The 26,051-nt window shown below is 35.5% G+C and overlaps 1 protein-coding gene across 2 annotated transcripts in view; it reads left to right on the forward strand.

Annotated features, from left to right (window-relative positions):
- Positions 1-25,850, forward strand: part of LRP12 (LDL receptor related protein 12) — an 83,974-nt gene extending 58,124 nt beyond the window's left edge. For both annotated transcript variants that reach the window (XM_029222951.1, XM_029222953.1), the window contains 5 exons: positions 6,443-6,578; positions 15,086-15,288; positions 16,794-17,898; positions 19,179-19,311; positions 23,521-25,850. In XM_029222951.1, the coding sequence (XP_029078784.1) occupies positions 6,443-6,578; positions 15,086-15,288; positions 16,794-17,898; positions 19,179-19,311; positions 23,521-24,387 (2,444 nt within the window). In that variant the 3' untranslated portion in view covers positions 24,388-25,850. The remainder of the gene's footprint in view (positions 1-6,442; positions 6,579-15,085; positions 15,289-16,793; positions 17,899-19,178; positions 19,312-23,520) is intronic.
- Positions 25,851-26,051: the final 201 nt, after the last annotated feature.

A 26,051-nucleotide genomic window follows, 5' to 3' on the forward strand; every position in this document is an offset into this window, starting at 1 on the left:
CTCTTCTTTTGTGTTTGTTTTTTTTTTTTTTTGCGGTACGCAGGCCTCTCACTGCTGTGGCCTCTCCAGTTGCGGAGCACAGGCTCCGGACGCGCAGGCTCAGCGGCATGGCTCATGGGCCCAGCCGCTCCACGGCATGTGGGATCTTCCCGGACCGGGGCACGAACCCGCGTCCCCTGCATCGGCAGGCGGACTCTCAACCACTGCGCCACCAGGGAAGCCCCTCTTAGCCCCTCTTTTGTGCTTTTCGTATTGTATCTTATGTACTTAAGGTGGTCAGTAAACATAGCTGATTTTTACTTACATTTCAGTTTTGTGGTTTGTTAAAACCAAAGGCACAAAGATTTCAGGTCCCTTTTAGTCATAAAGTGCCAACAACCCTTGTCGGTTTTGAAAAGAAACCCAATTCTTCATGTGTGGAACCGGAAATTGTACTTTTTCTTTTAAAAGTAGCTCATTTCTAACCATAAATTTCCTTGTGTGCCTCTTTTTTTCAAGCTTTAAAAACCATGAAATCTCAAATTGAAGGGCAGTTTATTCGACGTTACTTTGAAGTTACCCTCTTCTCTCCCATGTAGCCTCTAAAGTAGAGGTTGTTGGACCAGTTTATATTTTTTAAATGGTTGCTTTAAAGATAATAGGTATGATGTACTAATCTAGTTTTAAAACCATAGTTATTTGCTTTTCTGTGGGACTATTGAACAAGTATCAAAATAAACATGAAGAAGTCTTGAGTGTTTCTCAATCAGTTTTATCCTATTTTCTAAACTATACAGTGGGATCTTTGTGTTTTAAACCCGGAAATTATCAAAATCTTATTAAGAACTCCATCAGAGAATCTCTACCTATTTATTCTTCAGTTAATTCTCCTTTTCTTAATTGAGAACATACATGGTAAATTTAAAACTGTATATATTTAGTTTAGCTTTTTAGCGCATTTTAACCAGTAGCATTGTAATAATGCCATTTTCTTTCATTTTTCATTCCAAATGTCCTGTACACTAGATTCACTACAAATGAAATAGGCTTTTGGGGACTAATCAGATAACCTAATCACTGCATTCTCCTGTGAAGAAGTCTCTATCCAAGTTGAAAGTTGCTACCTTTTTTGAATGAATGTTTAGAACCCTTTTAATTTGGGAGCTTCTGTTTCTGGAGTTATGGGAAATTTATCAAAAGTAGAGTTACATATCATCATCATCCAAAATACATGAGCGTTTGTTTATATCGAAAGACACTGACTAAAGTAAATTAAATAGATTTTTTTTTTGGTAGATATTTGTGTTCTGAGAACAAAAAGTTGATACTGGTTATTAAGAGATATATTAAGGAAGCAAAATGAACAAAGACTAAAATACAGTCATTCCTGCCATAATGCCACGTGTGTGTTCCTGAAAAATCTCACATTCTGCAAAAGTGAACACTAAACTAACAGTGCTTATGAGAAAGGTAGTGTTGGTACAGATTGCTTCCAGCTGTATAACTTTTTAAGTATAGCCCTACCAAGTAAAATATCGATCCAGATGGCAGCACAGATATCTTCTGACGTTTACACCTAGACCCAGTCCATACTTTGCAGCCATGTACTCTGGAGTTCATACTTCCTCCTTGAAGATATTTGCTTCTAGTGGAGACCAGTTTAATCAAAACTAAAAACATAATTTGGAGATACCCTTCATCAATTAAGGTGTTTTGTTTTATTTTATTTTGATAGTGGGGAAAGGTGTTCACATCTCCATCTATACTTGCAGCTTCCCAAGATAGCTTAATATAAAGGAAAGTCAAGTAATTCTTTAAACCAGTAAAAGTAACCACTTCTTGCAGTAAAGCAAGGTGCTTCTGTAGGGGTTTTCTCCTGCCCCTGGTTACTTCAAATCATTAATATGCTGGGAATAAGATCTTTCACAACTTTGCATTATACTGACAAGATTCCTCTATTTGCCAATTACATATAAACTAACTCTGTTGAAGAAATAACCAGACAGTAGCTATTGATAAAATAACTATGTGTAAACAATAGAGAAGATACGGCTAGAATAAATGGAGGTAAGAGAAGGTCAGGTTTGGTACATCCTAAATTGGAGTATAGTCAAAATCTAGAAAGATGAGGTTCAAACTAGCAGAACCAAATAAAAATTTTCTTTAGAGCCAAAAGAAATTCATTCCATAAAGCAATGTTTTGTGAGTATGTATCCCAACCCATGTCAGATAACCAGTTAATTGTGGTATAATTTCCCATTCTTTCAAGAGTGTAATGGTGCCCAGCACATATTAAATGAACAATCACTGCCCTCTTTCCCATTTAGCCTGAACACTGCCTTAGCAATCATCTCAGTACCTCATTCCAGGCATTACTGCCAACCAATCTGATTTGGCATATCTTGTGACGTTATTTATTAACAACTTGCTGTAATCCAAGCAGTGTGCTAATTTCTTTACCAAAATAATTGTATTTAATTCTTGCAGCACTCTTTGTGGTAGGCAGTTTTTTGAGGAAGTGGATGCTTAAGTATTATCAAACTGATTGCGGGGCTTCCCTGGTGGTGCAGTGGTTGAGAGTCCCCCTGCCGATGCAGGGGACGCGGGTTTGTGCCCCGGTCCAGGAAGATCCCACATGCCGCGGGGTGGCTAGGCCCGTGAGCCATGGCCGCTGAGCCTGCGCGTCCGGAGCCTGTGCTCCACAACTGGAGAGGCCACAACAGTGAAAGGCCCATGTACCGCAAAAAAACAAAAAAAAACTGATTGCAATAATAAGTCACCTCAAATCCTTTATGGAAAAGGGTATAATATGAAATGAATAATAGTATAAATATAACAAAATAAGAAAACAGTGAAATTACAATTGATGGTAGATACTTAAGCTGAAGTGTTATTGTAAGTTGGGAATGGGAAATCATTATGAGATACTGAAATAATGGAAAAATAGAGGACTCAGAAAGCCAGTTGGAAGATTGGGGCAGATGTATAGGAGATAAAGCAAGCCTTGATTTAAGAGGTGGTAAAGGCAGCCTCAGGTTCTGACTTTGAGATTTCTAGTTTTAGCTGCTGTGAGCTTTATTTCCTGTGCTTAAAAAATCCTTGAGATTGCTTGTGGTATTCTTAAAGTAAGTTTCCTTTTTACTTGAATTAGGTGAAATGACTATTCCTTTTGCCAAATATGATGCCTAAGATAATAACCATTCAGAATATAGAATAAAGAGAAGGATTTGAGAAACACACAGTTCTGATCACGTTGAATTTGAGGTTGGAATGTCCAGTGAGCCCTTGATTATGCAAAATCTCTGGGTTAAAGATTTTTCAACTCATGAACTATAGATCATAGTGGAAATGTAGGAGTGAATGAGATCTTCCATAGAGAGTGAGAAGAGTAGAAGGCTTGGGCATGAGCCATGTACACCAGTACATCAGGAGCTCTCTGAAGAAGAAGGATCTAGTGCTAGAGAACTAACACTGAATAGTCTGAGTTAGAAGAACCAGAAGAGTGATGTCAGCAAAGTCAAGGTAGTACAGTATCAAGAGGAAAAAATTCACTGTCAGGTGCTCTGGAGAGATCAGGTACCATTGGGAGTGAGGGTACATTTGATTTGGTGGCGAGCTCAGTGATGGCCTTTGCTTGCTAACAGTTCTTAAGGGGTAAAGGTAAGAATTGGAAGTGTGATCTCAGTGGGTCAAAGAGAAAATGCAAAGTGATGAAATGTGAAAAAAAAGTATCAGTGCATCCTGATAAGTATCAGAAATCTAGTGGAAATATGATGATGAGGGGGGCCATAATTTAGGGCTGAAATAGACCTTAGAGATATCCAAACAGCAACTCCTTATTTTAACACATGAGGAAACCAAGTCTTAAAAAGGTTTAGTCGTTTATTCTGTGGCAAAGCTAATAGTGGCAGATAGAACAGATGGCATCTAGGTCTCCTGATTCCAAATCTGCCAGTATATGTAGGCAAACTCTAAGCTCAAAAGGGAGGGAAATTTTTTTATGATTTTTAATGTTGATCACACTGAGCATTTGGATTTATTCTTTCTCATATATAAAAGGGAATAAGTTATGGTTCTGCTAGAGTATATTAATCTACATGCCCAATGTATTAATATTGTACGTATAAAAATGTTGATAAAAAGCCATTGGCTGGATCTAAAACAAAATGCCAAACTCAGTCATGTTGCAAAATTTAAGCAAAATATGTATTCATAACCCATTAAGAGAAAATAATTTTGTTTTTGATTGGTGAGAATCATTAATATTTTTAAATAATGTTATAAAAGTACTAAGTGAATTAGAAATGTAAAATACTGAATCTTAAAATAACCACTCTTTTTTACGAGTAGTATGTCTTATCCTTTGGCAATTGTGTGAAAATATTCACAACAGTATTTGTGAGCATCCATACCAGATCATAATTTCTTTAGTCTTTGGTATAAGAGCACCACCTATGGGTTTCTCAGATGTTTGGGGAAAAAAAATTTAAGCAAAACATAATAAAATTATTTCTAGTTTTTCCCTATAATTAGTCTCTCCATCTCCATTTATTTAAAGGTTAAGAGTTGTTTGCTTTGTCATAGATTATTCCCACCCAGTTTTTGGATGTGTCTCACTGCTGTTAGATCAGCTAATAAGTATTTCAGTACTTATATGCCATTTACAGTGTTATACTTGTAAGTTAAACAGTTTAACTCAAAATTGTATTATTCTCTTTAATGTAAATGAATCTTTTAATGAAAATGAACAGTTTTTTTACATCCTGGGGGAGAGATGATAATAGTTTTTGCCAGTTAATTTGTATGTTTGTATCTTCATGAACTTAAGAATTTGTTCAGTATGCTGCTACAAAATGCTTTGGCAAGAGGAGGTAAAGAAAGAAAAGCGGTCTTATAAATGACTTAGGCATCTTTTCATTAATTATTGTGATAATAACTCATTAGAACAAGGTTGGAAGCAAAACTGTGGCACTTCAGTGTTAATAAGCCCAAAATAGAATGACATTTGGATAAATTTAGTCTTTTTCTAAAGTATCAAATTACACTTTTTTGTAAGGGAAATTTTACTCTTAATGAAATTTAACAAAAAAAAATTGGAAGCTTTGTGTGTGGGCAATAAGATGTATGCTTAGGCTCTTGATATATTATATCCTTGTGTTTTATGCCATGAATCTCTGTGTTTGAAAAGTGATTAAAATCAAGATCCCTTTGGCGGTATACCCTAATTCCAGACTAGACACATTTTAGGCATGAGCCTGCAGAGGTTTAAAACTTCGATTGCATGTTTTTTTCAGGGAATGGGTTATTCTATAGAAGTAAGTGTTGACTCTTTGAGCAATATAGCTTGCTTTTATTTTGATCATTATGGATACAAACTTTGTAAAATTACTTCCTAGCATAATTACCCTAAGTTGAGCAGACTGTAACCTCTATTACACACACACACACACACACACACACACACACACACAAAATGGTCGTTTTGGCAGCTGCTCTCCCCACTTCTAATTTGCTCCTTCTAATCTGCTCTTACTTTAAAAATAAGCTAATCCAGTTTGTCAAAATTGTATCAGATAAGAGGTTCCAAGATTTTACATTTTCCTGAAGGTTTAAACATTCATTGCATTTTCTTGTAACCAGTGACTCTTTTACAAATTAAGGGAGAATAAATTGTCAGATTATCAGCTGAATTCTGGATTGGTAAAATGTGAACTGTGAGAGTTCAAGATAATGAAAGGAGAATAATACAGGGAAAGTGTTGGTAGTAGTTTAAATTTATTCTCTATTCTAGGATATTTAGATATCTAACCACATCATGCTACTTTAATCACTATTTCAAGCCTTTATTTTTAAAATAATTTAGGAATCATTTATGACCCTGTAATAAAGTTTTGAAGTATTCATGGAATGAATTAAAGAACTGCTTTGAAGTAATTTTGAAGTAATGTTTTGCTGCCTTTATCCAATCATCCACTAACTTAACAACCCAGCATCTTACTGTTATGTTTATATGTGCTTTCCTTTAATTATTTTGTTCAGAATACTATTTATCTGATTTTTTTTAAATTTAAAGTGTCCAAAAAGTAGTTCAGTAAAGTTGAACTTTAGCTGGTTTATAATAAAATAAATTTAAAAGTGAATTTTGAAAAAAGATAGATGGATCAACTGATCTCCATGGCTAACGCTAGCAATTTAACAATTTTAATGTTATTCAGAGATCCAATTTGAAAACTTCCACACCTCCCTAAAATGTTGTATTTAATTAGAATAAGATACTTTGACTAAAAGGGAAGAAAATAAAATAATTTCATTAGAATAATAAAAGCTTTTTAAGGTCGGCAATACTATATTTTATTGTATATGATTTGATGTCTGAAGTTTTCTTTTTAAATAAATACTGATTTACTTAATGCTTTGTTTTAAAGTATAATAATTAGCTAAGATTGCTTTGACTGTCTTCCAGCTTGTGGAGAAACTCCAGAACAAATTCAAGTACCAAGTGGTATAATCACGAGCCCAGGCTGGCCTTCTGAATATCCTGCCAAAATCAACTGTAGCTGGTTCATAAGGGCAAACCCAGGGGAAATTATTACTATAAGGTAATTCAGATACCTTCCTGTATTATTGTATGATATTTTATTACAAAGTATAAATTCAGTTTCCAAGTATCATTGCTCAACATGCAGTAATATAAAAAGATGATTTTTCAGAAAATATAGTAAATTATATTTATCAGTACCATCTTGAGGGTAGGAATAGCAACCCGCTCTTCCTCTTTTATTAAGGCATGTGTTTTGAATATTTTCTAATGGCGGTAATGAATTTGCACTGAGCCATCCGTATTCTTCTAGGCAATTTTTTAACAAAAGGTACACATGTGCAAAACAGCTTATTAGGATCAACAGTGTAATCTTTGGCCATGAGACAAATAAACAGGACTCAGTAATCCACTTGGAGATCTAACCCATAATCTTGGTCTTGTTAGTAGAGTCCTCTACCGTAAGGAGTTAAAACATGATTGTAGGCTACGTCTGTGTATAAAACTTGAAATAAGCTGATGATGGATAAATACTGTGTCTAGAAAAATCTCTTTCTTTCATAGCACTGAGACAATAGAACATTTGTTAAGAATACAAAATGAAAGATACTCCTAGGGGAAATAACCATAAGTTTAAGATCCTAAGAATAAATATGATATAAATCAGGAAAATTAAGATTATTTTACAGACATTTAAAATTGCAGAGAAAAACTGTGGGAGTAAGATGTTAAGGAGGAAACATTCAGTGGAACTAGATATTACTTGCGTAAGGAAATTATATCAAAGCTATTAGGAAAAAAAAAAAAATTTGCCTGAAGGGGAGAAAAAAAATAGTGTACCTAAACAAAGAACCATGGCACAGTTAAGAATGCCATTCCTGTCACAGACAGTGCAAAGGCATCTTTGACATTCTTTCATTAATTACATTTTTATAGGTAAGGATCATGGAATTTTAGATTTGGAAGAGACCTTGCAGATCATAGACATATGCCTTAATTTTACAATTTTTTACAAATGAGATTGTAAATTTAGCCTATTTTTTAATCTTTCCATGCTCCTTTTTTATATTCATTAACTAATGAGAAAACCAGTCTCTTGAGGAACACAACTGTAGTCTATCCCCTTTTTTCTGTGGCAGCTGTAAAACAGGGACATATGGTATGTTTTTCTTTGGTTCCTCTCTGCCCCAGGCCACATCTTTTGGAACACTGGAGCTGAGCTTCTGTGGAAGCTGTAACACTCCTCTGTGAGAAGTATGATCCCTTGCTTGATGGATTGGTAGGATGTACCATTAAGGTTATCCTTCTGCAGCAGTACCAGTGTTGGAATCTGAACAATATGCCTATTTTCTGTTACTTATAACATGACTAAGTACAAATGTGTTTACAAAGTAATATTTTACCATAGGGATTCCAAATATTTTTTAAACATAAAACTAGACTTTTTGGAGATTTTTTTTCTTTTAACCTAAAAATCCAACCCCAAATTAAATTTGCAGCCTACCAGCTCAGTTATGTAAAACTTGGAAATTCTTGCCAGCACAAAGGAGGTGACATGGAATCCTGCCATCTGGTTCTGATCATGTGTTGGATCCTTGAGATTTCACAAAGCTACGCTAAAAACCAAGCAAAATAGTGAAATGCAGAACAATATTGGAGGTGAGCTCCACATCTAAGGGAAGATTTCCTAAATTCTGGATGGAGTTAACAAATTTGGATTTACACAGCTAGCCTCATAAAATCAGAAAGTAATTTTAGTAATCGTCCTAGTTCTTATTGAAACCATTAACATGGTAATACCAAACTTTAAAAAGATGACACACCCACATAATACACAAAGAAAGTCAGGTTTCACTTGTGAACATTGGTGTAATATCTTAAATATATTGTTCAAAAGAAATTTATACCATAATCAAATACAGCTCATTTAGACACAATTGAGTCAATATTAGGAAATATTAATTTACCATATTAACAAGTCACAGAAAAGGTATATGATTACCTAGATTAGACAGATGTTTTAAAGCTTTTTGGTAAAAACAAAATCAACATTCATTCCTGAGTTTAAAATAATTAAAATCTAGATAAAAGAGAGAAACTAAAATTACCAACTATGAACAAACAATATTTAGACCTCTCCGTATAAAACTGGTTAAAGATGGTGATATATAAACATTTTTATCCCTTCCCTTTAAATCTTCCCAAATCCACAAAGGCCACCTTATCCACAGGAGGTAGAGGATTGGATTCTGGTTCCCTGCTTGAAGCCAAGGAGTAGGGTCAGGATATTTTGCTCAAGAAAGGAGGCTGAAAAAAACTTCTACTAACCACTGCTTGAACTTTCATGGGGCTGAGAGCTTAGAAAGGTAGGAGACATACCATAATAAATAGGAATTTAACTAAGTCCCCACTGACTCTGTGACCGGGTCTATACTACTACTCTGAACCACCATCCTAGGACTGGTTTTGGGATGGAGACCTAAGTGGAGGTAGCTACAAAACATGCCGTGGGGGAACGTAGGAGAAGATAAAATTTTAAAAACAAAACAAAAACAGCACCAAAACTCTTTCACAAAAGTGTGCAACCCAAATTTCTAGAATGTTTGAAGAACTTTAATACTAACCAAATCAGCCAACAAAATCAAGTTGGAACAGATTTACTACAGATGTTGTACACTTTAATATATTAGGGGTTTTTTTCTTAACCTTTTTTATGCCACGAACACTTTGGTAGTTTGGTGAAACCTATAGATCCTTTCTCAGAATGTTTTCAAATTTATAAAACAAAACACATAGCATTACAAAGGGAACCAATTATTCCTGAAGTATAGCTATCAGGTATTTTTACAAATTTATAATATGATAGTACATATATGCTTATTTATTAACGTATTAGTGAGCAAGCCATGCTTTTAACAATTACTATAATTTCAAAGTGGTTTTGAGTGTAAATAGTTATTCTAGATCTCTATTAAAACTGAAATATAAGATGAAATTATCTGTGATTTCTATTGGTGACAGTGTGAGAGGTACTATAAAAACTATTCATGGGACTTCCCTGGTGGTGCAGTGGTAAGAACCCGCCTGCCAATGCAGGGGACACGGGTTCGATCCCTGGTCCAGGAAGATCCCACATGCTGCGGAGGAACTAAGCCCGTGCACCACAACTACTGAGCCTGCGCTCTAGAGCCTGAGAGCCACAACTACTGAGCCCATGTGCCACAACTACTGAACCCCGCATGCCTAGAGCCCATTTTCTGCAACAAGAAGTCACCGCAATAAGAAGCCCGCGCACCACAATGAAGGGTAGCCCCCCTCACCGCAAGTAGAGAAAGCCCACATGCAGCAACAAAAACCCAACGCAGCCAAAAATAAATAAATAAATTTATTTTAAAAAAGAAAAACTATTCATGGTTTGTTGTACATATTCATAAGTGAAGGAAATGTTAAATTTCAGTTACAGATGGGTGAAAATAAAGTTGTAAATTTTTCTACTGAATTTGAGAATTTGAGAGAATAGAAACACTGAATACTCTTACTTGGACTTTATTAAACCAAAGCAGAGGGAAAGAAACTTTTAAAAAAAAACCTTCAAAAACCTAGTAATACAGAAGAATACAGGAAAGGAGGAAAATGAGAACCCCACTCCCCACCCCAAAGAGAAAAGCTATTCAATCAAAAAAACTCACAACCTTTAAAAGATAGACTATCCAATCAGGTTTATTGGTTGGTTGATTGATATGATTCCTCTCCAATGGGCTTAATAAGAACATACCTAAAACAGCACCAACAGAAAGTCTAAAACATGAGGATAGGAGGGCTTCCCTGGCGGCGCAGTGGTTGAGAGTCCGCCTGCCGATGCAGGGGACACGGGTTCATGCCCCGGTCCGGGAGGATCCCACATGCCGCGGAGCGGCTGGGCCCGTGAGCCATGGCCGCTGAGCCTGCGCTTCCGGAGCCTGTGCTCTGCAACGGGAGAGGTCACAACAGTGAGAGGCCCGCATACCGCAAAAAAAAAAAAAATGAGGATAGGAAAAGATAAGCTATGGAAGTACAGATCAGGAGAGAGCTAGTGCAGGAAGGTTAACATCAGTTGTAATTAACCTTAAGACACAAAGTATTAGTAACAAATGGAATAATCCACTAGGAAGATAAAATCCTGGTTCAACATTGTGTACCTAATAACACAGCATAAAACATAAGCAAAGCAGACTGTGGGGGGAGTTACCAAGTTTGACCAGGTTTGACTAGTGCACAATTCAGTGGAAGTTTCTAAACATATGTTTTAATCTGAAGTTAATACATTAAACAGGAAAACAGTAAAAATGGAGAAGATTTGATAAAACTAACAAGCTTGATTCAGTAACGCATGTATTACATAGGTGTGTAATGTTTATACCTATTTCAGTGAATAGAGAATGCACATTTCTTTCAAAGACATATGTGACGTTTATTTAAAAATTGATTATGTATTAACTAAAGGAATTCTGAATGTATTTCCAGACTTTACATCATTCAGATTTCCTCTGATCATAATGCAGTTAAATTAGAAACCAACAATTTAAAAAACCCCATATGTTCAGAAACGTATTCCTAAATAACTTCTGCATTAAAGATGGAAATCACAATGAAACTCAAAATATTTTTAAATAGCCATAATGAAAGTATTAGATATTAAAACTGTTGGAATACATTGAAAGAGTACTTAGAAAATTTTACAGCTTTAATGCATTTATTTTAAAATTAGTAAGATGGAAAATAAATAAGCTCAGCATTTTCTCAAGAGTTTAGAAGAAAAACTACAGGGTAAATCTTTAGTAGAAAAAATAAAGTTAAGATCAGAAAATAATTAAATAGAAAAAATAACCAAAAACTGGTTTTCTGAAAGAGTGAGGAAAATAGACAAAGACAGATCTCAAGGCAAGAGTGAAGAAAAAAGAGGAAAGGTACAAATAAAAATTTTTTTTAAAAAGTGTCTATAGTTATAAATACAATAATAGAGACTTTAGAAGTCGTAAAGGAATACCATGAATGGTTTATACTGATACTTTTATACAATTAGAAGAAATGAATCATTTTCTACGTGTGTTACCAAAATTGATTCAAGAAGAATTAGAAAACTAATGAATGCAATAGCTATTAAAGAAATTAAATCAACACTCAAAATAAGATTCTACACCCAGATAGTTTTGCAGGCAAGTTTTGCCAAATGAATAGAGAAGCAATTTCCTTAACCTCATAAGTTATCTGTTTAAAAAATTTTAAAATCAAACTTAATATTGAAGTTAATTTTAGCACTAAGGACCAAGACAAGGATACATGCTTTCACTGCTTGTACTTGAACCTCAGTCAATACAACGTTCCAACAAATAGAGGTTAGTGGTATAAAAAAATGAAAAGGAAGAGGTGAAACTTTCCTTTGCCAATACTACACTTACCTACGTAGAAAATCCAAACAAATTTAAAGACCACAGATATGAAAATTTAACCAGTTGTATGAAAGTACTATGTAAAGCTTTGCAATGATAAATTTTACTTTCAAGATAAAATGATAATTTCTAAGAAAACTTAAATTATCAAAACTGACTTGAGTTTAGGAAAGCTGATTAAACCAAAAAGCATGAAGAAATTGAAAATCTCTACCCTAAATCATCCGTACTCTGAAGAGGCACAAGGCACAGGTTTGTAAACAGTGTTTTTGCTACATAAACTATTCTGAAGCATAAAGAAAGAAAAACTGAAAACTACTTCCACTTGTAAATGTATTTTAAACATCCTAAATGAATATTAGCAAACCAAACCCCTAGTAGTGTATATGTGAAGAGGTATTTATTATTTCTTTTGTTCTGGATCAGGTCCCTGATTTCATGAATCTTAGTTGATTAAAAGTTGGGAGTTCCCTGGTGGCCTAGTGGTTAGGATTCTGGGCTTTCACTGGCATGGCCCTGTTTCAGTCCCTGGTCGGGGAACTGTGATCCCACAAAGCCAAAAGGTGCAGCAAAAAAAAAAAAAGTATATTAAAGGACACTTTGATTACTTCCATATTTTGGCTATTGTAAATAATGCTGCAATGAAATTTGGGGTGCATGTATCTTTTCTAATTAGTGTTTTTTTTCTTCCAGTAAATAGCTAGGAGTGGAATTGCTGGATCATATGGTAGTTCTATTCTTAATTTTTTGAGGAATCTCCATACTGTTTTCCAGAGTGGCTACACCGGTTTACGTCTCCACCAACAGTGCACAAAGGTTCCCTTTTCTCCACATCCTTGCCAACATGGCTTTGACAATAACCATTCTGACAGATGTAAGGTGATGTCTCATTGTGGTTTTGAGTTGTATTTCCCTGATGATTAGCAATGCTGAGCATTTCTTCATGTGCCTATTGGCATCTGTGTGTCTTCTTTGGAAAAATGTTAGATCCTCTGTGCATGTTTTAATTGGGATGTTTGTTTTTTTGATATTGAATTGTATGAGTTCTTTATATATTTTGGATTATTAACCCCTTATTGGACATATCATTTGCAAATATATTCTCCCATTCAGCACAGCCACTATGGAAAACAGTATGCAAGTTCCTCAAAAAATTAAAAATAGAATCATCAGACGATCTAGCAGTTCCACTCTTCATATCCAAAGAAAATTAAAAAAAAAAATTTGAAAAGATATATGCATCCCAGTGTTCATAGCAGCATTACGTATAGTAGCCAAGACATGAAAGCAACCTAAGTATCCATCAACAGATAAGTGGGTAAAGAAGCTGTGATATAATGTAATATTTCTCAGTTATAAAAGAGTGAAATTTTGCCATTTGCAACAACATGGATGGACCTACATGTTATTACGCTTAGTGAAATAAGTCAGAGAAAGGCAAATACTGTATGTTTTCAGTTTATATGGAATATGAAAAATAAAATACATTAACGAATATAACAAAACAGAAACAGACTCACAGATACAGAGATCAAGGAGAGGGACAAGATAGGTGAGGGGTATTAAGAGGTACAGACTACTATGTATAAAATAAATAAGTTACAAGGATGTAATGTGCAGCACAGGGGAATATAGCCAATATGTAATAATAACTTTATATGATGTATAAGCTGTAAAAATATCGAATCACTGTGTTGTACACCTGAAACTAATATAATATTGTAAGTCAGCTATACTTCAAAAAAAAAAACTCCTCAGTAAAAGATACCATTAAGAAAGACTGACAGCACCAACTGTTGGAGAGAATGAGGGTTTGAGTGGATCTACATATATCTTGCATAACATACATGCCCCAAATAGATACATGTTTATACTATATGAAGAGCTCTTAAATAAGAACAAATTGTAAGGTATGAAGGATATAACAAGGTGATTCACGGAAATAGAAATAGCTAATAAACATAGGAAAAAGTGTTTCAATTTCAGTAAATAAGGAAATGCAAACTAGAACAATGATAAATCTATTTTATCCACCTAACTGGCAACAAATCTTTAGAAATAAAATGTTTCATTTTGCCAGAGTTGTGGGGTATAAGGTGCTTTTTCATACACACTTGGTGGAATTGTGAGTTGGTATAAACATTTTTCTCAGTGTTGCCATCAAATTTAAAGTGGAATTGTGTCTTTTGACCTAGCAATTCTACTTGTAGAAAAATTTGTCCTAGAGAAATACTTACTCATGTGTGTGTGGAGAGAACATGTATAAGGATTCCAGCCTTGTTCATAATAGTGAAAAACTGGAAGCAGTCAAATTGTCTACCTTTGTTGTAGTTACTCAGAATATTTAAAGAGGAAATATCCTGGTATAATAATCCTTGGATAATTAACTTTATCATCACTTGGCTTAAGGCAGGAATCTCACTTTTCGGTGAGACATGTTAGTAGAAAATGCTGTTTTGTTTTTTCTTTTTTCATAGCAGTGGCTAATTTTGTGTGTGGTCCTTATTTGACTTTTCTGCCCTTTATTCATGCCCGTATTTTATGAACTACAAGATAACGTTTGGTTATAAACCATTTATGAAGAAAAGTATTCCCAAACTCAGGGACTTTTCACTGAAGAAGTTTTTTGTTTGTTCATTTTTAACTTTTTTACTTGGCTCAGGTTTGTGCTATTTGCTCTCCTGAAATGTGAGCTATAAACTCATTAAGCAAGCAGGTGAACCAGTCTAATCTAGAGAAGGCAGACTTCCTCTGTGTCCTTCAGTTCATCGAATTATGGAGTAGTTCAAACAGAGAACAATTTAGGGTGCTAAGAATTAGAAGTGGTCCTTCCTAAACACACACAGGGAGAAGAAAAAGAAAAAAGGTGCCAACTGTCTCCTGTTTCTTAGCGTTATTTTGGAATTTCATGTTACTTATGAAGAAGTATTGTTCTGGAACCTGGGAAAGAGATATAAATGTTAGGAACACAGAAGCAGTATTATTATTTGCTGATGATATAGTCGTGGGCCTAGAAGATCCAGGAGAATCAGTGAATATATGGAGGCTTGTAATAAAGTCCTCAGTTACTTTGTATTATTAATGAAATTTTTTTCCAAAATTTCCTTTTCAGTAGCCTTTTCTGACTTTTTATTTGTAGTTTTCAGGATTTTGATATTCAGGGGTCCAGAAGATGCAGTTTGGACTGGTTGACGATAGAAACATACAAGAATATTGAAAGCTACAGAGCCTGTGGTTCTACAATCCCACCACCATATATTTCTTCACAAGACCACGTCTGGATCAGGTTCCATTCCGATGACAGTATCTCTAGGAAGGGTTTCAGACTGGCATACTTTTCAGGTGTGTTTTTAAATAAGAAGAAAGATATGGAACAGAATTCTATAGTATTTACTGCTCAGTCACTTCAGGACTCGCCTTCTAAACAATGTCCATTTAATTGTGACTCAATCCTCAAGGCAGCTGAGATTGAGGAATTAGAGGCTAAAGGTTCAGGTACCATAGATCCGGGTCTCCAAAAGGCATTTTGTATAATCCTAATAAAATGATTAATTTTACAAACTAAGGTCAGTTTTCTTTTTAAATATTTTGAATACGTTTATTTTAAAAGGAACTTTCTCCCCTCAAGTGTTTACCAGTATCCTGCAAGTTACTTCAGAATGTATTTTTGTGTGTGTGCATTACCCTTTTCTTTACACCTTCAAAGAAAAGACATAATCAATTTCACTTTTGTAGTTTGTAGTATCAGAAGTCTTCTTTTGCTAGTTCTTAAACTTTATCCAAAAAGAGTGAGCAGATCATACAAATATGAAGAACTCAGAGCATTAGAGTTATGTAAATTTTTGCTGAAAATCATTTTGGACATTTTCTGAAATGACATGGTCTCCTTTAGCAACATATGCTGCTTTTTCTCTTTTTTATTAAAAGCACAGTCTTTGTAATATTTACTTAGGTTCTGAAGCACATTTTCTGTCACCTATTTGCCAGTAAATAAAAGTTGTTAATGGAGAGGTAAGCATTGGCCGACATCATCAGTGTGGACTGTAGGAATCTAATGTTTGGTTTTCTTTCCCTACGTCATTGTTACATATTTAAGATAGTCCACTAAGATAATCAGAATTCTATAAACATTTCCATTCTTTTCTCTCTTCTTCCCCCTACTGTTTTGTTGAGTAAATGTATACCTTTAGCTCAGATTCATAAAATATTTTGCAGTTGTATTAAAACAGTTATAAAATGGAAGTACCATGTTGTGGTTACATGAAATGTTAGAAATAGAATAAAGTTAACTTATGATAATCTTAGCAAAAATTTGAGTCTAAATAATGGGCTTGCAAAATATGCTATGATACACATAGCAAAATATTGTGTGTATGTGTTTGTATATATATATATAATATATATATAAACAACTCAAAAAGAATACTAAAACTGGATTTGAAAAGGTGATTATATATAGAGGAGTTTTTCTTCATTGCAAAATGTTTATACAGTAGAGTATTTGAAATTCTTAGGCAATACATCCTACTGACTTACGTATCTTACATCACTTTACTAAATGTTCTGCAGTAAAATAGCTTCTGCAAAAACAGGATTGGTCTTTTCTCTTTAGATCAGCTGTAGAGATCTTCATGGGACAAATCATAAGTGGTTAATAAATAGTTGAGTAATCAGTAAGCCAATATTAATTTGCCATTAGAGTTTAACCTATTTTTTGATCAAGCCCAACTATCATTTGGGCTAATCAACATTTACGATAAAAATGCCACTTGCTGTTATATACCCTTTAAAGAGTATGTTTTTTTCCTCCTTATCTCTCCATCTCCCTCCTCCCAATGTCCTCCCAGGGAAATCTGAGGAACCAAACTGTGCTTGTGACCAGTTTCGTTGTGGTAATGGAAAGTGTATACCAGCAGCCTGGAAATGCAATAACATGGACGAATGTGGAGATAGTTCTGATGAAGAGATCTGTGCCAAAGAAGTGAATCCTCCAACATCTGCCTCTTTCCAACCCTGTGCTTACAACCAGTTCCAGTGTCTATCTCGGTTTACCAAAGTTTACACTTGCCTCCCCGAATCTTTAAAATGTGATGGGAACATTGACTGCCTTGACCTTGGAGATGAGATAGACTGTGATGTGCCAACCTGTGGGCAGTGGTTAAAATATTTTTATGGTACTTTTAATTCTCCCAATTATCCAGACTTTTATCCTCCCGGAAGCAATTGCACCTGGCTAATAGACACTGGTGATCATCGTAAAGTCATCTTACGCTTCACTGACTTTAAACTTGATGGTACTGGTTATGGTGATTATGTCAAAATATACGATGGATTAGAGGAGAATCCACACAAGCTTTTGCGTGTGTTAACTGCTTTTGACTCTCATGCGCCTCTCACTGTCGTGTCTTCTTCTGGACAGATAAGGGTACATTTCTGTGCCGATAAAGTCAACGCTGCCAGGGGATTTAATGCTACTTACCAAGTAGACGGCTTCTGTTTGCCATGGGAAATACCCTGCGGAGGGAACTGGGGGTGTTATACAGAGCAGCAGCGCTGTGATGGGTATTGGCATTGCCCAAACGGAAGGGATGAAATCAATTGTACCATGTGCCAAAAGGAAGAGTTCCCATGTTCCCGGAACGGCGTCTGTTACCCTCGTTCTGATCGCTGCAACTACCAGAATCATTGCCCAAATGGCTCCGATGAAAAAAACTGCTTTTTTTGCCAGCCAGGAAATTTTCATTGCAAAAACAATCGTTGTGTGTTTGAAAGCTGGGTGTGTGACTCTCAGGACGACTGTGGCGATGGCAGCGATGAGGAGAATTGCCCGGTAATCGTGCCTACCCGAGTCATAACTGCAGCCGTCATAGGTAGCCTTATCTGTGGCCTGTTACTGGTCATTGCCTTGGGATGTACTTGTAAGCTCTATTCTCTGAGAATGTTTGAACGAAGGTCAGTATCAAGACAAAACTATATTGCTTATGCTCTCTACAGTAAAAGCATGGCCCACATATTTACAACACATTTCTTAATGAGATTAGCAATATATTTTTGTTATATTGTTGAGAAATAAATACTTATTATGATTTATAAAATGACTATGAAAAGCCTATGACTCAAAAGCCTAATAAGAACATTAAAAAACAAATAAATACTAAGAGTTATGAGGTGAAAAAAGCCAATCTGTGTTTATCAGTTCCTGTTTTCAGGTTAATCTGTCTTACAGGAATATTGCAAGCTGTAATTCTCGGTTGTTGCTCTTTAACCTCGGTTTTTATAAATATTAATTCAACAATTCCAGATAATTTGAGAACCTTCTATGTTGAAAGCATTATACAGGTGAATAGAGAAATGAGTAGGAGTAATCTCATGGGCAATTTACAGTTAGAAGGAAGGAATTGGTTGGTAGAATTAGATGGCAAAAAATATAAATGTTGTAAGAGCTATAAAATAAAGTGGTATAAAAGTCAAAGGATCTCAGTTAAGTAAGAAGTGGTTCAGCGTTAAAGAGTGGCCTTCAGGGAGAGCTGTCTTTCGTGTGGTAGAGGAGAGACTGGACCTGGGAGAAGTTGATGGCAGAGAGACCTTCTAGAAAGCTCCTGTGGAGATCATGACCGTCAGTCCCAGGAGAATTACAAATGATAGATACAACAAAGAAGTCACATACCAGGCAGCTAAGAATAGATGCACAGTATCACAATAACCAAGTGCATCTTATCTTTGGTTCAGTATAAATGGCCAGAAAATGTTTTACTACATTGCAACATAAGAGTACAATGAAGACCAGAGGCCTTGAGTTTAAGAACAAGTTATTCCAGAAAGGGTTTTGGTGACTCATTTCACTCTTATCCTTATCTGAAAAGTAAATATGTTGGACTTACTGAATAAAGTGTCTTCTAAGAATTTTCAAATACTTTCACCTAAAGTCTCAAGCCCCTGTGTTCTTAGGGGTTTAAAGATCTAGTACTTTTATCTTTTATGGGGATATCTAGCTCATTAAAACTTAATGATCCAGGCCCCTAGTGTAAAACCGCATGAGGCTAAACTGTCTGCTTCATCTTTGTGTTCTCAGTGTAGGGTAGTAGATACTCATCAGATGTTGGCTAAGTAAGCTTTATACAAATGAACAAGTATATTAAAATTCAGATTGTTTTAATTGTTGATAATTTTTAAATTACTGTTTTGGCTTGCCTTTTTCTTTAACCCTTTTCATCCCCCTGTTTCTCTCAAAGATCATTTGAAACACAGTTGTCCAGAGTGGAAGCAGAATTGTTAAGAAGAGAAGCTCCTCCCTCTTATGGACAATTGATTGCTCAGGGTTTAATTCCACCAGTTGAAGATTTTCCTGTTTGTCCACCTAACCAAGTATGTTACAATTTATTATTTCTCTTTCCGTACCTCTTAAAATGAAATCTATACTTGTATATAATGGTAAAGTATCCTTGACTGGGTCAGAATTTTTGCAGTCACGTTAAGAATTAAATATATGGAGGATTTGAAATTATACAGTTGACCCCTGAACAACGAGGGGGCTAGGGACACCCACCCTCTGTGCAGGTGAAAATTCACATGTAACTTTATAGTCGGACCTCTGTGTCTGGGGCTCAACATCCATAAATTCAACCAACCATGTATCATGTAGTACTATAGAATTTGCTATTGAAAAAAATCCACATATAAGTGGTCCCGTGCATTTCAAGCCCATGTTGTTCAAGGGTCAACTCTGATTGTTTCATTGTATTTTAACAAATTCAAAAGTATACTTTTCACTCTTTACTTCTGATTTGGTTAGGTGATTCTTAAGCATTTTACTGTTTAGAATAATTTAGTGTGTTAAAATTCAAAAGTAAAGTTTGACAACTTATTTTCTACTTGAACTATTTCAAGGATTTAAAAAGAAATACTAAAGTTGATATGCTTAGTAATAGATTAGTAACATGCTAGATTAAAATAAAAGTTGTTGAAATTAAGTTAACATTTCTACCTGACTTGAGAGAAAACTTCTTCACAGCTGGATTTTACAGTGCTTAAAAATTCATATCATTTTCTTTAAATAGTAACTCATTATTAATGTTTCTGAATTCTTTAAATTTTTGTGAGCAGTTTTTTACTTCAAGTGTACAGTAAAGTGATCCAGTTATACATATATATATATATATTCTTTTTCAAATTCTTTTCCATAATAGATTATTATAAGATACCGAATATAGTTCCCTGCAATTTCTTTTTAAATTTCTTTTTCAATGCTTACAATTGTGCCAGGGTTCTTAAGGGCATTAAGGTTTCTACATTTAGAATGTAAATGTATCCAGAAACATTTCTAAAAATTGTTCCCAGTATCAGAATTAAGAAAAATTGATGAACATTGTTTTCCCAGTAATTTAATTCTGTTCAAGATGAAAGACCATTTCCTTTTTGGTAAATAGGTTTCCAATTACAGTCGGTCATCTTATTTGAGTCTTTTAGGAAATCTTTGTGAGAATTTGATGTAATTTGCTAAAGTAAGTAATTCAGAACTTCCACTGGTTGGAATTTTGTGTGCAACATAGGAAAAACCTACATTGTGGTTTTTATGTATTGTTGTCCCTGCCATGGGGAAGGGTTCTTTTTAGGTAGGAATTCAGAGGATGGTTAATTCTATCCACCCACTCCACCATCTATCACCCCACCTCTGTACCCTGAGGCTACCTTCAAGAGGTTAGTCAACTGTGAAGTTAGAGGGAGCATAGTCCACACAAGACAGCCCTTACTTCTAAAACCAATTTTAAGTTCAGGGGCTCCCAAACCATCCTCAGGTTTGATAATTCACTGGAAGGACTGAGAACTCATTGAAAGCTGTTTTACCTAATAGTATAATCTGGTGTAACTATTATTGCTGGGAAAGGATCCAGATTAAATCAGCCAAAGGAAGAGACACGTAGGACAGGGTTCAGGAGGGTACCAAACACGACCCTTCCAATTGTCTTCTCCCCATAAAGTCAGGACAGTGTTATTCTCTCAACAGGGGTATGTGACAGTATGCACAAAACATTGCCAATCAGGGAAGCTCACCCAAACTCGGTGTCCAGGGTTTTTATTGGAGCTCCATCACATAGGCATGATTAATTGCACACGTGGCTGATCCCAGTCTCTAGCCTCTCCAGAGGTTGACTGATTCTGCTGACTCAACACTCCCACGCTACATCACATTGGTGTGGCTCAGAGCCTCCACCTAAAACGCAGTGCTACTCTCTGGCTGGCCCAAGTCTCCATGCAATGACACTCCTGTCAAAGATGACATTCCAAGGTCTGAGGTCTCATCCCAGAAGTAAAGGGCAAAGGTCAGACCTCAGTTTGGGTAAGGTTTCAGTTCTTTACTACCTAGTAAAGCATTTTTGTAGGGTTATAATTTACCCTTGTGAGGGAACTCTGCTTCAACAAAGTTTTAAAATAAAATATGTTTGTAAATGGGAAACTAGATTTTATTCAGTTAATGAGATTACACTCTTATGTTTGAAACTTTTGGTAATAAATTATCAAATTTCCTTATTTGTTTTTAAAAAGAAAAATAGGGCTTCCCTGGTGGCGCAGTAGTTGAGAGTCCGCCTTCCGATGCAGGGGACACGGGTTCGTGCCCCAGTCCGGAAAGATCCCACATGCCGCGGAGCTGCTGGGCCCGTGAGCCATGGCCGCTGAGCCTGCGCGTCCGGAGCTTGTGCTCCGCAACGGGAGAGGCCACAACAGTGAGAGGCCCGCGTACCACAAAAAAAAAAAAAAAAAAAAAGAAAAATAATCTTCTGACTACCAACTCATTCAAAATAGCAATCCTTTCTGAAGAATGCTTTTCTTCTGCTTCATAAACTGAAGAAGTATATAAAATTATTCCTAAAACAATCATGAGATCCCCTTGTAGAATCTAATGTTAAATTGGCAATCATTTAATTAAACAGACTTTGAAGCCAGTAGAGAGCTTCATCTCACTGACAGACTGTACTGTTAAAGACGGCTTTGAAGTGTGCTGAAGGCATTGTGGGTGGCCGCTGCATAAGAGGGGAGGATATCTGAAGAGCCTTGTATTCATTTCTGGATTTAATGACAGTGCTCACACAAAGCCTTAGAACGTGAATGCCAAATGAGGAGGACCAAATCTATGGAGTTCAAAGGGATGTGAGCCACTTTTTTTTTTTTTTCAGTTAGTTTATAGTTACATTCCCAATTGGTGAAAAACCTTATTCATATAGTAAATTTTATGTGCTGATATTCAGATTTCTTATTGACAATCTGTTATTTACTAAGGCTAGACTATGAAATATTCCTGTGATAGTAGCTTCTTAGCTTTTTGTGAATTATATTCCAGGGATTGTGTTCAAAGGGTGTATATGGAAATCACAAATCTATATGGAAAACCTGAGACTAGCTGTACGGTATCAGCTTGGATTTACTTCAATACCAGTCATAAACAGAGATGGAAAGCATATGTTATCACATCTTCTTATTCTCTTCCCTTCTTTTCTTCTGTGGGGGGGAAAGGCAAGAGCCATTCATTTGGCAGAGGGAAACTGTATCACCGTTTGAAAGGGAGTATATCAATTCACCATTGTTTCTTGGAAATACTGTATTTTAAATACTAAATGCCAGATTGATGAAAGCTGTGTTTGTTCCAAGTTTGATTACTCCTTTTTATAACCACTAGGTGGAGCTTAAAGACTGTTTTTGTAAATACTGTAGTGTTTTGTTTTGTTTTTTTAAATCCAATAGTCATTCCTAGAAAAAAGAAAATCTAGATGATTTTTCTTTCAGTTGGGCAATATGGTCACTTCCCATATGCACTAATTAAAAATCACCAATTTTCAAAGAATAAGGTTATAATTTATGTTTAACATGAAGCTGTAGAAAATAAGACTTAAATCTTTAAGATTGAGAAGGAACCCAAATGTCTCAGATGCCATTGAATAGTGCTATAAACAAATTAATTTCTTTGGCTTTTTGTTTCCTGTGCTGCATTACAAATACAGTAATTCCTTTGTTTATGACAATGTAAATAAATCCTCAATATCCACTCATTCAACAAATCCTTGAGAACCAACTGTGAGATATAATTTTTACATGTTTTGGAAGGTTTCAACCTTGTAGATCAAGTCTAACTTGTTCTGTGTTAAAACAAAAAAACAAACAAACAGCCTGGTTTTCACACTCCTTTAGGTCATTTGGAGAATTATTGTAGAGATTCTTCTATCCTCCTAGCTAAAGAAGTATCAAATAATTTTATTTTCCATCTTTGGTGCATTTCTAGGATTGGATTACCATGTGAAGTTTTGAAACAAAATTGCAGTTGTAATTGGCATTAAACATCATTTTAAAGTTCATATATAAAATGAAGTATCAAGAAAATCTTAAACACAGTGAACAGTGGTTCAAGTTATAGGTTAGATTCTGGAGTGAGGTGAACCTGTATCGATGAGAGAATTTAATTCATCCTCCATAGACCGTAAAATGAGTAATTTATCCACAACACATGCTGAATAGAAGGGTGTTTTCCATCTTAATACCTTGTTGTTAGCTGTCTTAAGATCTTTTCTTTCTTTTTTTTTGCAGGCTTCTGTTTTGGAAAACCTGAGGCTAGCTGTACGGTCTCAGCTCGGATTTACTTCAATCAGACTTCCTATGGCAGGCAGATCCAGCAACATCTGGAATCGTATTTTTAATTTTGCAAGATCACGCCATTCAGGGTCATTGGCTCTGGTCTCAGCAGATGGGGATGAGGTTGCCCCTAGTCAGAGTACCAGCAGAGAACCTGAAAGAAATCATACTCACAGAAGTTTGTTTTCTGTGGAATCTGACGACACAGACACAGAAAATGAGAGAAGAGATACGGTAGGAGCATCTGGCGGGGTTGCAGCTCCTTTGCCTCAAAAAGTCCCTCCCACGACAGCTGTAGAAGCAACAGTGGGAGCAAGTGGAAGTTCCTCCACTCAGAATACCCGAGGTGGTCACACAGAGACCGGACGGGATGTGACAAGCGCGGAACCCCCAAGTGTGAGTCCGGCGCGTCACCAGCTCACGAGTGCGCTAAGTCGTATGACTCAGGGGCTACGTTGGGTACGTTTTACATTAGGGCGATCAAGCTCCGTAAGTCAGAACCAGAGCCCTTTGAGACAACTTGATAATGGGGTAAATGGAAGAGAAGAAGATGATGATGTCGAAATGCTAATTCCAGTTTCTGAAGGAGCTTCAGACTTTGATGTGAATGATTGCTCCAGACCTCTTCTTGATCTTGCCTCCGATCAAGGGCAAAGGTTCAGACAACCATATAGTGCAGCAGACCCTGGAGTAAGACCAAGTAATCGCGATGGCCCCTGTGAGCGCTGCGGCGTTGTCCACACTGCCCAGATACCAGACTCCTGCTTAGAAGCAACGCTGAAAAATGAAACAAGTGACGATGAAGCTTTGTTACTTTGTTAGGTACAAGAATCCCATCAGGGAGATTGGATACAAGTTGGAGCAATATCCATTCATTGTTTTGTAACTTTACAATTAAACTAGTTTTAATTTAAAAAGAGAAAAGGTGCAGGGTGATTTCTTACTATCATATGTTAGCCTGCATGGTTAAATTAAACACGTGTAACTCTATAAACGTTAGAGTTTACTATTTTAGCAGCTAAAAATGCATTATGTATTCAGATTGTTCAGTAATGTTCTTCCATTTGTTTCTAATTGTTTTCATTCCCGGTACTGTAGTTCGCAGTAGAGATATGGCTGCTGAAACACATTTGACTGTCAGTTTCTATCTATCCTATGTTAAAACGTTTCTTTGTTCAAAATAATACCTTCTTTTAATTGAACCCTTTATGCTTTTGCCAATACATCTTGTAACTTAATATACTAGATGTTAAGGTTGTTAATATAAAAAGAGAAAAAGTCCTTATTCTCACCTGTTTTTATTTGTATAACATCTGTCTAAACATTATTAGATTTCATAATATGAGCTTGTCAAAGGGAAAAAAACCTTTGTCTAAAATTTTTTCTCTTATGTTTAACATGCAATGATGTGAAATTTAGATAGAGTTAGATAAATTAATGGCAAAAACAAAAAACTTTTATAAATTTTCTAATGTTGACTTTAATACTCTAATATGGTACAAACCAAATGGTAAAAAGCCCAAGTCATTTCTTTTTTTATCTCTATTTAAGGACAGAATTAAGTGGATGAAGATATTCTACTATGCATTAAATCTTGAACTTTATAAAATATGTACAAAAATTGTACAAGATAAGTTCCAACTGGTAATGTCTTTCCCTGATACAGGGTTATGCTTGTATTGGACCCTAGGGATTTGCACTAAAATCATATCAAGGTCTCAGATGAGTTTAGTGCAGAAGCACTATCACTTTAAATACTATTATTTGCTATCATAATGACTATATATTTCCATAGCTTACAGGGGGAGCGTGAGAGGGGGCATTTTTATTACAACTTGAGGTTGCTTTGCTGGTTTCATATTTATTTGTTGTATTTAAAAACTGCATTATAGTAAGAAAGTGACTTTTTCAATATATTTTATTCATAAGGGGAGGATCATGCTACATGTTGAAAAGCAAATTAAGAAATCATTCAGATCACCTCCCTTTTTTAAGTAAAGTGAATTGCAAAACCCCGCATATTTTTTTATTGTCAATTCCCATTTATTTATTCTTTAGCTATCTGTTTTAGTAGCTTAATGTTTGAGTATGAAAAATGTATTTGTGTGTGATTATTGCTATTTATTAAATTTTAAATACTTTGCTGAATGTCATTTTAAAGCATGTTTGAGGTCTTGTGTATTTGTCGTGTTATGCTGTCAGGAAGAACTGACTGAAATGTTTTAATATGTATCAAAAATTAAAATGACTTCTTTTTTTTGTATTGCCTTGAGGTACTTTTTAAATCAAAGTTTCTCTTTATTTTTGTTCATTTGGTGCATATACAGATTCAGGCCATGAAATATGCAGTGTGTCTAGAAGAAAAATTAAAGAGGGGATGTCTTTCTTAACTCCCTTATGGTAAAGTAGTAGCTTTCACCAGTTCTCAAGGGTAAAGAAATCCCTAAGGACCTGGACATTATTTTGCCTTTGAAAAACCTGCCTTT

Source organism: Monodon monoceros, unplaced genomic scaffold (genome assembly GCF_005190385.1).
Source record: "Monodon monoceros isolate NGI ecotype Baffin Bay Population unplaced genomic scaffold, NGI_Narwhal_1 Super_Scaffold_14, whole genome shotgun sequence".
NCBI classification, from domain to species: Eukaryota; Metazoa; Chordata; class Mammalia; order Artiodactyla; family Monodontidae; genus Monodon; species Monodon monoceros.